General features: G+C 36.0%; 1 protein-coding gene across 5 annotated transcripts in view; it reads left to right on the top strand.

Moving 5' to 3' along the window:
* Nucleotides 1-16,053, top strand: part of POC1B (POC1 centriolar protein B) — a 58,277-nt gene extending 42,224 nt beyond the window's left edge. For all 5 annotated transcript variants that reach the window (XM_075496808.1, XM_075496788.1, XM_075496798.1 and 2 more), the window contains 2 exons: nt 12,825-13,007; nt 14,227-16,053. In XM_075496808.1, the coding sequence (XP_075352923.1) occupies nt 12,825-13,007; nt 14,227-14,331 (288 nt within the window). In that variant the 3' untranslated portion in view covers nt 14,332-16,053. The remainder of the gene's footprint in view (nt 1-12,824; nt 13,008-14,226) is intronic.
* Nucleotides 16,054-16,427: the final 374 nt, after the last annotated feature.

The raw sequence follows: 16,427 nt of genomic DNA, 5'->3' as shown, positions 1-16,427 counted from the left end.
TATAGATATCCTTATATTCTAAGGAGATATTTCTTTGTGTAGGTATTTTTTTTTACTGCCTTATGTGATGTTATGCTAATTTTTGAAAAATCATAAATTACATTATTATTTTCTACTTATATACATTAAATGGAGAGATGCACCAATCCACAGTGAGTCTGTTCTTCAGAACCTCTTCTGTGCAAAAGATGCTACACCTTGCGGAATGAAGGAGTAAGCATTGGTCTTGTTTCTTGCGAGTTGTGTATCTGCGTGTAGTACCTCAGCTTTTCTCGTCACATAAGCATCACTACAGAGAACGGAAACTGTAAGTGGAGTTTTCTCATGTACCAAGAAAGAGTAATAAGGTGTGACAGCGATTGGATCTGGAACACAAAGTTGTGAATTGTCGTGGACACCAGACCAGATTGCTTCCCTTCTGCTGTGTTTGCCAGCTGCCTCTCTGCAGCTCAGTGGCAAAGGAATCCTATAAGAATCATGAGGCAGAGCTTTCTCAAGTTGTTGGCCTTGTGGCATTTTGCTGCTGAGAGAGGCAGGAGTTTGTACTAGATTTCCTGCCCCCTCCCCCCTTCTTTTGGGTCGGCAGGGAGGAAAAGCTGACTGCAAAGTAGCTAGCCGTGTCACGTCACTAATAATATGAATTGGGATCTTAATCCATAAGACATTCTCACACAAAGAACTAAAGAAAAAGGGAGCTTTCTCCCAGCATCATTTGCAGAAGTGGAGAACAAACCCCTACATTTTAGCTGATTACTTTTGTTATTTATTTATCCATATTTATTTTAACAAAAGTCAACAGGATTGTGGATGTGACCATTGTGATATTAAGAGCATCCATTGAGGCTGAAGTGGGAAGGTTTTATGCTTTTACTTGGCTAGAACATAATCTGTATAAACTAAGTTGTGTCCATATTTATGCTTTTTGAAACTAAAATAAATAAATAAATAGTCATAAAAGAAATTCAATATGGGAGATGTTGTCAGTTCCAAAATAAGAGATTGCTCAATGAGAATGGTATCGATGCAAACTCCTTCTTGTACCTGAGGACTGGATTAAGTGATCAAGACCTCTTCTAGTAGTATGTTCCTGAGAAATTTAAGAATAACAAATCTTCTTGGAATTGTAACACTCAGTCGGCCACCATCCCTGCCCTTTCTCCTGCTTCAACCACCCAGATTCAGAGTGGTGTTGCCATTTATCCCATGCTGACACTTAGTCACCTCCAATGGTTTGTTCATTTTTGTCACTTTAGGTAGGAAGAAATTGGCTAAAATACAAATACCATGTGTCAAATAGGGAGAAGATAAATCTTTAGAGCCTGGTAGCTAACGAATTGCTTGAGCAATGAAACCCACTCTCTCAGCTTATCACAGAGATTTTTTTTATTTTTTTAAATTGAATTCTGATTTTAATGAACTGGCAGAACTGCAGAACATATTCTTAAATCATGAAGGTGTTTATTTTGGTTTCCTCAAAGTTCCAACTGTCACAGCCCAACAGTGGGAGAAAATTATGAAGCATTTCAAAATAAACCTATTATTGGCAACCTTAATGCTTTGACTGTAATTTTTATCGTTGAATTCCTTTTTTAATACAGCCAAGCAGAACCTATCTACCTACCAATCTTATGTGCCAACACATTTAGCATTTTAATTGGTGCTGAACAATGTGTGTATTTTGACAGAAGTTTGTAATAGAACACTAATTAAAATAAATGATTTTTCAAGAGTATAATGTCAGACCACTCCGAAGTAACATTTCTTGGATATTTGTATGCAATTCTCAAACTTCTCAGTTTCTGCAGTTCCCTAATTTGATTCCTATCACAGTAAATTGTAAAACTCAACTGACTTAAGTCCAAAGTTATGCTAGTGCTGCTGAAGCAATTTTGAAAATCCTACCTCTGAACTAAGCTCAGCAGCACTAAGTTTTGTTTTCACCTGGACAAATTAGACAGCTGGTCCAAACCTTAGCGTATTACTAATGCTGAGCACTAAAATAGCTCAATGCAGACTTTTGCTTCTTTCTCCAGGTATTAAATGAAACCTAACAAAAGCACATAAATTTGACTTTTCAAGGAAAATTTTGAAGCTTCATTTTATCCTTATGGGAGTTTTCTGTGACACTATCGTTAAAGTATTTGATGTCATTGTCAAACCTTTCTTCGTCATCCATTATAGGTGTAACATTTTACTAACAAAAGCCTTGGTCAAATGCTGAGGAACAGTGTTCCTCTATTACACAGTAAAATGTTTTTTGCCTGGCTATAGTCAGGGGATTTCAGGTCCAAGCTGTGAAATATTTGGCTTTTTTTTTTTTTTTTTTTTCTTTCTCCTAATAGTAGCATCTGGCTCTTCGGCAAAGTCTTCAAGCAATTGTGCTGGCCCTGTTGCATTTAACTTTGGACTCTACTAGGCTGGATTGCTAATGTAGTTTCTAACGCTTTTTACTCCTTGATATTTTCTTGTAAATAATTTCCATTGGAGGAGATCTTTTGCTCCACAGAAGTAGGAGTAAAAACCCAATAGTATTGTCGATAGCCACCCCCTCAAGTGGTATTCCCTCCTGTTGTTACCCCTGCTCTGAAGGGAAGTCAAAGCTGCCAGATCTCCACTAACAAGAGAAGATTTCTCTGTGAAATCATCGTGTGGACACCCTGCACCTCCTAGCATCTCCTAACGGGAGGCAAGCTAGGTTCGTCTATGCAACAAAGTTTTGTTAACACGAGTTATGTTGATAGGAGGTACCAAAAAAAACCCCCATACCATAGCACTGACACTGTTATCCTGACAAAAACCATTGGTGCAGCTGTGCCAACAGAAAGGACCTTCTGTTGGCTTTGCCTATAACTTTGAAAGAAGGTTGTGTGTAGATATGTGTGAGGCTATGAGTATATACTTACGTACGGGCTGGCAAAAAGATCTTATGTGCTCCTTTCACAGCAGGGGGCTCTGCTAATGTAGTATGTGTATGTGCGTGAAGGGACGTTCTGCAGCATAGACAGCTCTACACCGGTTCTCCTGTGCAGCAGCCTCCCACCCTTGTGAAGCACCAGACCCCTGGTCTGCGGAGACTGGAGCGCAGGGACTGCAGCTCTTCTCAGATTTCTGCAGGGTTTAGGAGGAGGTTACTCGCGTCCTTCAAGCCTTCTCCTTGTCCTGGCAGAGTCTGTCTTTTCAGGATTTTGTCTTCAGTAATTTTTCGCTCATTCCTATTGAGAGGTGGCGTTTAAGATAGAAGTGTGTTCCTTTAGCTCTTCTTATTTACATACAGTGTAACTTGATCAAGATTAGTTTTGCCCCAGCAGGTTAAGTATAAGAGACACTTATCTAAGAGAAATCAATTACATATTGTAAAGTCTACGATTTAGTTTGAAAAATTGAACTTAAGAAAAATGGCTTTGGTTTGGTTTTCCTAGGAGTAAACATGCCTTCAAGAATGAGAAATTCCTTTGGGTTTGTGGAACCTATCTCTTTTCATTGTAAATTTGTTTTCAACAATACCAATGAATATACTAAGTGACTGCCAACCATTTGAATGAGATAGATGAAGTGCTAACCCTTATATATACTTTAAGACTCTGCACAATAAATCATACTGTTACCAGCTATTGTTTCTTTGTAAAGTTCAGTTAGACTTATTTAGCTAGCTATTGGTCTAAAGCAGAGACTTTCAGTCAGTTTCTTAAGTAGGGGGAAGAGGACAGAAAGGAGTCCCGAGCAGGCAATCCAGAAGAACGGCTGTCATTTCTCTGAGCAGACGTGTTCCTGGTGAGCATGCTGTGCTCTCACCCACACTCGGAGGTAGCCCTGCCTCCTTCCCTCCATGTATTTGATACCCTTTGTGAACCTCCACAATCTCCTACTTGGAGTGTAGGGAGTTTGCCCACATGCTAGGGAAGTCCTAGGTGTTTTTTACTTCTGTTTTTATTCATTAGCATTTGTAGTATCAAATATAGCAGAATATTCTATTCATAGTATTAGAAAGGAGGCCTTGTCCATATAGGGTTATTAATTTGCTGTCATTATTTCATTTCTAGTATCTATTTCATTATGTTTCCAGTTTCTGTTACAAGTATTCCTCCTGCCTTCCTTCAGCTTTTCCCTGCCCTAGTATGGATAAGAAATTCAAGCAGAGTATATAATATAATTTTTATTAGGACTCTATATGGGTAAAAAGAAGTCATCACTTGAAACTTTAGCATTGTTTTTAGCTATAAGATGTTCCACTGGATATGCACATATGCAGTCCAAAGTAATTTGCCTAAATGAAAATTGGCTACTTTATTTTGTAATTGTGAATAGTGGGAATGTTTCTATGGTTTCATGTTATCTGTCCTCAGCTTTACAAAGCTTCTTTCTGAAGCTGAAGATATACTGAAGAGCATTTATTACCTACCTTTACCTTTATTCCATAGGGTTCATATTGTTATTTTTAGTGCCTGTGGTGCAAGTATTTTTATAATTTATGAAAGTGTTTGAATATGGTCTTCCTGAACCGTTATACTTAGAATTGACTTCCTGGCAGGGAAATTCTCACCTTTGGAAATTGAACCTCTAATGATTTCTGTCTAGTTTGTGTGGGATGTTTGTGACATTTATTTTTTTATTATTAACTTTTCAGCAGTATTGCTTGTTTTGTGGGGGGAAATCCTGTTTTCTCTAAATCCTTAAAACGTAGTGGTTTGATTAGAACATGTTTGAGGGGGCTGTGGCTTTTTTCTTCCTTTACAAGCAGTATAGCTACTGTATTTAGGTACTGTATTTCATTTTAAGGGTTAGGTTTATCTAAATCCAGTAGAAACAGAGCGTAACTATTCAGGTTTTTTGAATCCCTTTACTGAATCAGACTCTGACTGTACAGGGAACTATTGATGTTAGAAATTAACATTGATGAGCAAACGCAAAAAAATAATTTTTTATCTGTTTTTAAGTAAGGCTTAGGTATTACTGATGATCTAAGAGTTTAGAAAAATATTGCAGAAATATTATTTGTTTCTAAGTGAATGCACTCAAACATTTGTGGACTTCTATGAGTTTTTTATTGGGGAGATATAATTAATTTTTATATTTCTTGGAGAAAGCAAGGCTTATTTTTGGTTCTTTTTCCGTGTTCTCTTGACATGAAAGGAATATGGAGAAAATTTTTTTGTTCTGTACTAGATTCTGTACATGTGGAATTGCAAAATACTCAGTGCATTGAATGTGCACTGTTTTACAGTGTTTTCTCAGACCATCAGCAGCAATCTGGGAAAGAGCTGGTATAACAAAACCACGTAGCCAGTTTCTCATTATGTGTGTGAAAGAACACTTGTAAAGTATGATATAATTTTTTTACATTAAACTATCTATTCAAGATATCTTGAGATGTGCCTGTGAACAGAAGAGTTTGTTATTTCATGCCATCGCAGCAATGCTAAATTTAACATAGCTGTAATCCTGATAGAAATAAATAAATCTGATTAGTCAGACCATAGCTGTAAGTGCATCAGGATTTCAGTCAATTTTGTACTGATACTTAAAAAACAAAACAAAACAAAACCCCAAAAAACTCCCCAAAACAAGTTAGCAACTAGTTTTCATTGTACTGTACTGGCCTCGTGACCTCTACAAACTCAGTTAGCTTCAGGCTCAATTTGTTGTTTTAAAGACTTAAGAAAGTGCTATTCCATTTTAGGTGAAAATGCCTGTTTTGCTAAAGAATACAGGTGGATAGTCTGGCTTGGTTTGTCGGCTATGAGTTTGTATCCTGATACCGCTACTCATGGTCAGGTTCTAAACTGAAGCAAGTGCTACCTTCAGTGATGATACCTGTGCCAGAGAGGAGGAGACCGAATATTTCCTTGTCAGATTGGATGAGGTGCACTTACATTAAGTGCTTTCAATTTTTGATTTTAGCTTGGACGTTCTTTTAAGAGCTAGAGAAGACTGAGATGTGTAAGAAGCCATGAAAGACCTTGAATTAAGTCTGACATTCTGTGTTACGAGTTGTTCTGAAAGAGGTCTGCTCAAGCTAGAAATGCTTGGTAGAACTTTGTTTTAGATGCGCTGCATAGTTTATCTGTATTTTACTGCTTGAACGCAAAACTTCGATTAAAGTTTGCAAATAAATTATACCAGAACTACCTCATCAGAGAGCAAGGGGCAGAAAGCTGCAGTTTGGCACATGGCAGGTTTTTGCTGTGCTGATTCATGTGCGTGCGAGAGGAGAGGAAATGAAGAGTGCTGTCATCAGCTGAAACTACAGGGAAGTTTTCTGCAGTAGAAACTGATAAAACAGATTGTGATTTAACATTTAACATACTCAATGTTAGCCTAATAGATCAGAGAGCTCTGTTTTATGTGGATCACTTACTGACTGAAAAAAATAATTTCAAAGCAATAGAAGTAATCTGTGAATAATTATGGCCTATGAAAAAAATGGAGAAAGAACCGTCTCCCGAACGGTTCAATTTAGCTTATCCACAGTGAACCATTTTCATTCAAGGGTAGGTTCACAAGATGGAGGAAAAAGCAGTGATAATGATAGTACTGTTACTTCTCCTGAGAAACTTCCCATGCTTTCAAATAACCAAAAACCACAGGAAATCAAGGTCTGGTAAGGTGGGAGACTACTCTGTTATGCCTTTGCTCTTTGGTCTGTTTGAGCTTAATGCCCTACTTATGACTAATTGTTTGTAGTTGTTTTAATCACAGTATCAGAAATGTTTTAGTATTAGTAGGCAAATGTACCATGTGTTCAAAATTTAGAGGATTATTTTTAAAAAGCAGACCATGCCAATTTTTGTGATTCATTAGGAAGCTTACCAATGTCACTTTTTCATATAAGCTCATCTTAGTTATAAGATCATTAAGATATTCATTTGGAAGCTGTTGTCTATATATTCTGAATTTGAAGCTCTTAGAAGACTGAAAACTAATGATTTTCAACTGAGTGACAGAGACTTGTATTTTTTAATATTTTTTTCCTTGAGGGAATTTTTTTTCTCTATAAATAAAACTGCTCAGGCATCTTTTATATATGGATGCATTTTACTCTGATTCTATTCTTATACATCATGAAGCAAAGGGAGACTGGGATGCAGTGTTTGTTTCTATCTGATCTATGAATGTTTCATGGGAAAACATTTGGGAATAGGCAGAGGTGATAAGGTTACGTGTAAAGATTTTTCACAAATTGATTAAGTACCACCCACAGAGTTTTGGCTATTTTGCTTGACAGAAAACAAAGATGAGCAATTATGGTTTGCTGTTTGTGACATCATTTATAAGCTAAATTTAATTTTCTACTGAACATCTGCTTGGTAATGTCATGGTAATAACTTCCTATTGATTAATTAAATCTGTTCCTTCTCCTCCTTATTTGTAACTCGCATGAAGTTGCCCAAATGTGAGTCCATTTTATTACTAACGGGCTGTGAATGGAAACACTGTACACATTTTAATTTTCTTTTTAGCTTTGCTCAGAAGTAACAATTTAAAATTGATTGCCTTATTCAAATTTATTCTCTCAAAATAAGCTATAGCTCTGAAGTCTTTCAGAATAGTTTGGTTTTTTGAATTATGAGGCATTTTTACTACATTGCTGGCAACATATAGAATTGTTGTTTATGAATTGGTAGTATTTAAAGTACTTTAGAAAGGGGCTAATTTGAAGGAAAGGGAACATCCAGTTCTTGAAACACTTTATGTAAAATAGGCTGTTGGGTAGAAAGAGTTTCTTTAAAAAGAACTTTTTTATAAAAGATTATGCTGAATGAAAGTGGTGGACATGAACTGATCAGTATCCAAAAGTAAAGGAAACCTGCTGAGACTCGTGTCACTCCTTTGTAACAAGGTTTTGGCATTTGAGTGTTGCATTAGATTTCAGCAGTTTTGGACCCTTCACGGAGCTGGAGGAGATTGTAAATTTAGATACTAAGAAAGGTTAAAATAGAAAGCAGGCACCTCAAGGATATAGCAGCATACTTGATGTCTGACAACATTTAAAAATCCTACAAATTTCCAGAGTATGATAAAAATAACAACCATTTTGGCACAACTTAGATAAGTTGAAAATTTGAAACTGTCTCATTTCATTTCTCTTTTACTAATTTTGAAAGTTCAATTATTTGCTTATCTGTATTTGATCCTATCAGATTTGATAAACTTTGAGGCCTTTGCTTTAGTTATATAAGCACTTTTGTGTCACATTGTCCCTATATGTCTTTCAGTATATAACAGAAGAATCTCAATTTCCTGCTTAACCCACTAAATTACAAGAAGGCTTTTCCAGTACTCTGACTTGGCAGTGTTGGTGGCAATTTACTGAGCTACAAAGCATTTTTCACAGCCCATTTGTCTGATACATTGGATTTTGGATCAATTTTACTGTAAGAAAAAAATGTTTGGTGAGATTTTTATCAGCTTAGCATTTGCTCTGTTTACCTGAGCTTTCCTCCTTGGGTTGGAAGAATCTATTTAGGTTGGCTTTAATAGCAAAATTTGTAATCACTTTGTGGGAGCTTAAACTGAAATCTCTACTTTATTTGCAGTCTGAAGTATATAGCAGGCTTGTTTGAAAAGAAACTGAGAAACACTGACCTCAGAGTAGAACTGTTTTTAGAAGAACTTGTCAATGTCTAATAACCTCAGATTGTTTTCCTCTCCCACTCCATTAGTTTAAATTAATTTAAAATCCTAATATTTCAAATCACAGACAGCAAATTTTTAATTCGAGTGCCATTGAATGTTAAATCTATTTTTTATTATTTTTAAGTACCTGAGAATTAACAGATTATCTGTAGGACACTGAGCTTGCAAAGCGGTATGCCTTTAAGCAAAGTCAGAGAGTATCAGTTGAAGTTTACAGTTACATCTGCCTTGGCTGTGTTAATTACTTGTATCATTCAAACGGCAAGAAAATGAATGTACTTCTCAAAACATTAGTACAAGTAGCTTTGTTAACAGTAAACTACGCCAGGTTTACTTCCAATGAGCTTATTGATAATTGGTGTCTGGGAAGACGTGGCTTCCAGCCTGGGTCTTTCTCACACTTCTGGAACTCACATCCTTATTCCCCTTCAGAGCTAAGGAGTGTGAACTTGTAGAGCTGCATTAACCTAAGGTGGGAAACTCTGGCAAATGGTTTCCGGAAGCTTTCAGGAGCTTAATTAATTCTGAGACCCCTACCTCTTCATTAGGTTTGATTAAAACCAGCAAAAGGTGCCAAAATTTTCAGAGGAATCATACAGGTGTCTACAAAGAATAATTGCATAAGCTTTACAAATTGTTCCTGCACCAACTGGCTGGTTTTCACTGACACTTTTAACTTGCCTCATCAACTGCCTGCATTTCATAAGGCATGTGATAACCAGGCAGGTTTACTGCTGCCATGCAGAATGTATAATGCTTGAGTTCTACCTGTCTTTCCTGCAACGTGTCCCATCTACCCTGCCTTCAATTTTCCTGAAATTTGTTGCAACGTAATCAGTGAGCCCGCTACCTCTCTGTCAAATTTAGCTAATCCTAGTTGAGGTTTGGAAGCTTCTGGGCAAGAAGTCAAGATTTACAGACAGAAGCAAGGTTTCTGTATTCTCCCTATCTTTCTATGGAAATCTCACTAGAAGTCTATTCTAACAGACTCTCCTGCTGTAGTTAAATACAAGGATGTTCTTCATAGTATGATTGGTTGTAAGGCAGGAATTCTTTAATGTATGGCAATATTTTTTCTTTAACATTTGAATGCCAATTTGAGTTTAATCTTTTCCGTGTTAATCAGCATTTGAGACTATCTCCATCTTGTGATTTAGTAAGCGTGCCAAAAAGCTCCCATTAATCCCGTTTCCCAAGGACCTCAGATATAACTTGGTAAATCAGAAATAACACAGTGAATCTGAGCTCTTGTAGGATTGAATTAATGGTATCTCATATAACGAAATCTGCAAAGGGAAGATATGGACAGTCTTAAGGTGCAATAATCCTATATACTTCATACTCATCTAAAAGTACATGGGATACATTGTGAACCAGAATATTCTGAGATATTCGGAACACTTTCTTTTGAGGACTTCTAACACTTTAAAGCAAGGAGCCAAAGCAAAGTAAAATTAAATGGGAAATTCGTTTTCTGTCTACCTTGTCCAAAAATCAAACCATTTGTATTCTATTTCATTTTGTGCTAACAAGTCACTCCTTCATAATGTACAATTCTTTGGAATAATTTGAAGTTGACATCACAAGATTTTTCACATTGAGAAGAAAATTAAATTCATGGCACTGGAGAGAAAGATGTAATTAAACCATCTAGTTAGGAGTGGGGAAGTTCTGGGTTCAAATCCTTTCTCCTATAGAGTTTTTATTAATTTTATCCCCTTATATATAAAATATAAAGCCTCTCATGGGAGCAGGACTTTCCTGCTCCTGACTGAGCATCCTAACAACTGAACGAAAGCTACTTTCTGTTGACCAGTGGCAAAACTCAAACAGCATGGCTGGAGAGAGTACCCTTTCTTCCACAGTTTCATGCCTTTAAAAGGCAACAGCCTGGCTGACAAAGCATTGCGATGAGCCTTAGACTAAGAAGGCCAGTTCTCTGTAGTCCAATGCAAATGTTGTAACCATTAGGACATTCAGCAGAACAGCCTCAGATGTTTAATGTTTGAAACCTGTAGTTTGATGCCTAGCACACTTTTATTTTTGACACAACCTAGTATCAATACAAATCACTGATGGATTTCAGTATGAGTTGCATCAGATCTTTATTACTTGACATGCTTAGTTCATTTGCATAAATCAGTCACCAAGCACAGAAAAGAGGGCTGAAAGGGAACTGGAGGTATCTTCTAGTTCATTTATCTGTTTCTTTCATCATAATGAAATCAAGGAAAGTGACATCTCACCAAATACCATGGTACCATCAAACTGTGAGAAGGGTTGCATGTGGTTTTGCAGTAAATTAAGGTCTGAGGTATATGCATGGGTATCTCCCCCTATCTTATCAACCCCTTGGTCTGTACTTCATGGGTTCTTGCGTGGGGGCTGAGACCTGTCCTTGCAGAACTTAACTGCACAATGGAGCTTTTAACTCAGAGAGGGTGGTGAGACTTTCTTCTTTGCCCTCCTCTTCCTAAGACACGAAAGCCTTTTATGCCACCACAATCTCTGCTTTCAACCATTCCCCTCCCTAGACCTGCAGTCTTCTACTGACTCTATGTGTGTAGCATTTTTGGTTTGCTCTTGTGCTTTGCTAGTAAAAAGAAAAGCCCTTCCAGATAGATGGTGGACACAACTTGTCTCTTGCTTAGTTCTCTCTCACTGATGTAGATAGCACAACCCCAGCACTTAGGGAAGAAAAGATTTTGGAGAATCAGCAATAGTGAGTCCAGAGAACAGAGCACATTAGTTGGTCAGGACTGTGCAGGATGGCACTGAAGACACAGGAACAGTATTGTGGATAATGCAGCAGTACAAGTTCCTGATAATATTGGTATGATTTAGTATTACTTATATTTAAAATCATTGCATTACTGTAGTAGCAGTATTTCATCCATCACTCTCTGATCCTACCTGATTCAAAGGCAGGGTCAACTACACATAAATCATTCTTGACAGAAACTCATCAGCATGCCTAGGTAATCTTGTAAAGGTTTGCCACTAATTCTGCCTAGCAATTTACATTCTACAAGATTATTCTGTAGACTTAGGAGAATTTTTTTTAATGGCTGGCAATGATTTTAAGACTCTTTCTTTTGAAAATCTGTTCAGCTTTACAACATAAATATATTTGCAGTACACTGTAAATATTGTGTATTTTAAATACATCAGGTAAGATTAAAATTTCCCCTTTGCATAGCTAATGGATATTTTCACCAGCTGTCGATACATTTCAGAGAAACAGTTAAATTGTAACCATTTAAAAGTTTTATTTTGTAAATGTTGTGGATATTGGAAATATAATTAGAGATAATAAAACTTGACTACCTCAGTTTATTTTAGTGTAAAAATAAACTAAAATTATCTGAAAGTATAAGAAGTTTTCAAAGAAATCTCAAAAAGTCTTTAATAAATCAGGTAAAGTTGTTATGAAGGACCTTCTAATGAATTGCTGATGATTTAACCTTTTGTAACTCAAAAGTGCCATTAAGAACTTCAAGGCACAAACAAAACCAGAAGTGATTGGGAAGATTGTGCTCTCTCAGTTACCCTTGAGCAATGTTTATACATCGAAGTTATTTCTCTCTTAACTTTGCATTGTATGGGTCTTTTCCGTTGTTTCCTCCTCCCATTTTCTGAAGGAATGTTTCTCAAAAATAAACAACTGAAAACTACTTATTTATTTTTTATTCTGAAAGAAGAGGTTAATTCATACTAAACAAAGGTTTCGTACTATGAAGTTGGAAGGAACCCTTGTGATCATTGTCACTTACGGATTTTTCATCTATATGACTGCTGTGAATGAATTCCTTTGTGAACTAGAGCTATCTTTTTGAAGAAAACTCCAGTCAGCAATAGTATTTATTTGAGCTTTAATTCAAGCTCTAGTAGTACAGCATGTAGTACCTCAATCATATGTACCTGAAACATGTACCTAAAGGCTGCTGAGATTTCTCTTATTGCCTCAGCCATCACAGCTGAAATTCTCTCTTAGGTCAGAACGAATTGAAGTGTTATGAATTGGACCTGGTACAAGAAGCAAATCTGAAGGCCCTTGTGTGTGTGCATATATGTATAAACAGATTTTTAAAAAAATTAAAAGCCAGACTTTTCTGCCTATCTTCTTGTATGGTTCCAATTAAATGAAAACAAAGGCAACTGAATCTTCAAATGGTGTTTCTGTATTCAAGGATGATGTCAGCAGTGAAGATCTGCAGTATCCCCCTGCTTCAGACTTGGCAACAAGTTCAAAAAGGAAGTCAGAGAATGAGAGCGAATCAGCTGTGCATAATGTGGACAAGCAAACAGGCATCTCCTCCTCCCTGGGTAATGCTTTGGAGCACATTGTGGAGCAGCTGGATGTTTTAACTCTAGTAAGTATGCAATAACAGATAACACTTGCAGTGGAAAATGATAATGCTGTCAATGGGCAAAAAAAAAATCCAGGAACCATGTTCGTAAATCAAAATATTGAAGTCTATGGGGTTATTTTGAGTAGTTGTATAGTCAAATGACTCTTTTGTTTTTTTCCTTTCGCAAATATTGATCTCATGTATTGTGTTTGCTAAAGTGAAAGCTTCCTGCTACACAATCATAAAGATTATTGTTGTAAATTTAACTCTGGAGGAAGAGAGTCACTATTTTTCAGTAGTGAAACCTAGCACAGATTTGCCAGAAGCCAGTTGTTTAGCAGACATTGTCAGATTCCAGCTTGAACAGTCATGCGTTAGCAGGGGATGAACAAAGTAAACTGGCAATGTACCATTAAATCCCTTTTCAAACTTAGTGTTCAAGGTGTTGACTTAGGTAGGAATCTAAGCAGTGGAATAATTCCTAGTGTCAGTGAAACTGCACAAATACTAGTCTCAGTCAGTGACTCTGAGTCCCTTGTTCACAAATGCTCAATACTTCTTTTTAGTAATCCAGATTTAGCCAATCTGTGTTTTAAGATACTACTCTGTAGTCTGTAATATATTAACATTAAACCGAATCAAAAGGGAGTGGCTAAGGTTTTTTTTCTTTGTTCTTTCGCAATATATATGTTAAGAAATAAGTTTTGGGAAATATGGAGTCAAGTCATCAGTTGAAAATTATTTGTGTAGTAAATTGGATTAACAAGAAACCACCAGCCTGTGTCCAGAAACCTACCTTTTCTGATGAAGGTAATGTCTTGGAGAATGCCTTTTAATAGTATATTTTTTCTCACTTCCTTTTTTTGGGGATGCCTTAGAAGTTTCTTTTAGGTTTTTGGAAGACATCATTTGGGGTCACCAGTGATGGCTGTTTTTCTATTGAAATATAGATGCAACTTTCACATAGTATTTTGGAGTAATTTATATATGCACGTTTATATTTCTCTCTCTCTTTCAGAGAATATATTTTGTGAAAACAATTTAAACCTTTAAACCATAGACACAAACCCATTATTTTAAAATAGAGTTGTAAATAGTGGAATAGCTAAGGAAAAGCCATCTTCAGATATTTTTTCCTGTTGAGTTTAAATGATTTTTCTTATATTACTATGTTGCACACTTTTATAATACTGTGTGAGTAATATAAAAACAAATTGAAATTACTGTCCTCTTCATGCAGACTATTTCAATCCTGGAACAACGTCTGACTTTGACTGAAGATAAATTGAAAGAATGCTTAGAAAATCAGCAAAAAATGTTACTTCAGGGAAGACAGGAAGAATAGAAAATGAAAACGAACTGTATTAATGAATATGTTTCACATATTCACAAGGAAATAATAAATGTTACTTCACTGGATTTTGCTATAAGCAAAAAAATCCTCCTTTTCTAACAAGTCAATAAAAACTGAAGAAAAAAAATATACAATACATTTTAAACATTGGTAGCAAGCAGATATTCTGGTTATATATTTACTAAAGTGCAGCCTAGCCAAAACTAATATTTTCTAAAATCATTCCCATTGAATGTTACAGGACTCTTATTTCAACCTAATAAGATCTTTGAATACGACTAAGCAACAAACTATGTATTTTTAGATGAATAGCAATTATTATGGAAGTGCACTATGCAGGTTTTTTAACTCAGGTAAGGATTGTGAAAATAATGCTCTTTGCGCTAAGGCAACATTACTCAAGCACCTAAATTAAATAAGACCTAATTAGCCCTAACTCCAAAAATAAATGCCAGAGGTTTTTTTTGTCCTTTACATACTCTCAAATATTTTACCAAAAAGTAGCAACAGTTACTCTATATCTTCTAAACATTTTAGTGACGATTGCAAGAAGATGTAGTGTAAAAACTTTTAGTTAAAAATATGAAAATGAAGTCACTTAAACTTTGAAACTATAATTGCATCTGTGTGAATTCAGCTGCAAGACTGATGCAGGCGAGCACTTCTGCTTATCTCATCCCCATCAAAATTCATTTTTCATATTTAGAAAAATAACTCAGCTTCATACTTCTGAAGAATATATTTGAACCAAACACAACATGATGTGAAACCTATATCATAAATACAAAAGATTCTCATCCTCCAAGGACTTCCACAGGTGCTTAAGTTTTGCATGCTATGAATGTCCCCCATCAGTTAATGCGTTATGAATGAAGACATAAATCAGGAAAGACTTTGCAATGTATGATGATTTGGGGTTTATTTTTAATAAAAATGCAAGTTTTAGAAAGACAATTGTAGGTCTTTTTTTTTAATAGAAAACATCTATGTTTCTTTATGTCTACCTATTATTTTTTTTAAATGGCAGTTGCAGAACACCTGTTGTAAATCCACAATCAAAACTAGGTAGTCATCCATTTCTGCAACTTCACACTTTGTATGTTGAAAAATAGGACACTTGAAATTGGGGGAGCATTTTAATCCAATTCTACAACTGACTGTATATAGATAAAGCCCATTTCCCAGGCTGAACCTCATTAACATCAATAGAGTTCAGCTTAAGTACGGAAGCTCACTGTGCAGATACTATTGCGGTTCAAGCCAAAGCAAAGAGCAGTCAATTTTTCTTTTATAACTTTTCATTTTCTCTCCTAGTAATCACCTTCAGATAGCCATCACCTTCAGAGAGACATCACCTCACTTGCTTGGTAAACTCTGAATTTTACCAACAAGTACTACATGTTTTCAGCTCAGTCTTAAGTAGTACTGTTTATTGTGAGGAAGCAGTCTCTTGTCAAAATTTTAGATGCAACTATTTCTATGCAACATTCTACCCACAGATTTTCTGTGAAAGGATGATCTTACATATTCCAATGCAAACAGCCTGGCCTTTGCTTATGCAATTGTTTATAATTCTATATAACGCATAGTTATGTAAATACTGTCTTTTAGGTCAGATGTACTTTGCTTTATGCATTTGCAAATACTTCTGTGGTCTTTGCCTTTCTTGGCTCCATTAGAAGACACAAAACCATGTAGCTATTAAAATCCTTTGCTTGTTTCTTGTTTTCTCCGACTGGACTATATATATAGAAGTTTTAAATCTGTAGATTTTGTTTTTGTTATCCTTGTTTTCAGGATTATTTATCAACAAGATTTGGAAATTTCTTTTACTTCTGTATTTTTTAATAAAATCTCTGCTGAAATTTTCCTTTCTGCCTTAGCTCCTATCACTAATCCTCCTTCCTTTTCAGTACCTATTATCTGGAGCATTTACTACTTAATCCAGTTTAGTCCTCTGCTGTTTATGAATCTGGTGAACTAACATAACATTTCCAAATTAAGCTATGTGCTTGTCATTCTGTCAGGTGGTCTGTTGCTATTGAAACTCAACATGCATGACACTTGGGATGTCTGTATAACTAGAG

The sequence above is a fragment of the Mycteria americana genome, chromosome 1 (genome assembly GCF_035582795.1).
Source record: "Mycteria americana isolate JAX WOST 10 ecotype Jacksonville Zoo and Gardens chromosome 1, USCA_MyAme_1.0, whole genome shotgun sequence".
NCBI lineage: Eukaryota > Metazoa > Chordata > Aves > Ciconiiformes > Ciconiidae > Mycteria > Mycteria americana.
Note: the sequence above shows the minus strand (reverse complement) of the source record. Positions and strands in the feature narration are given on the sequence as shown.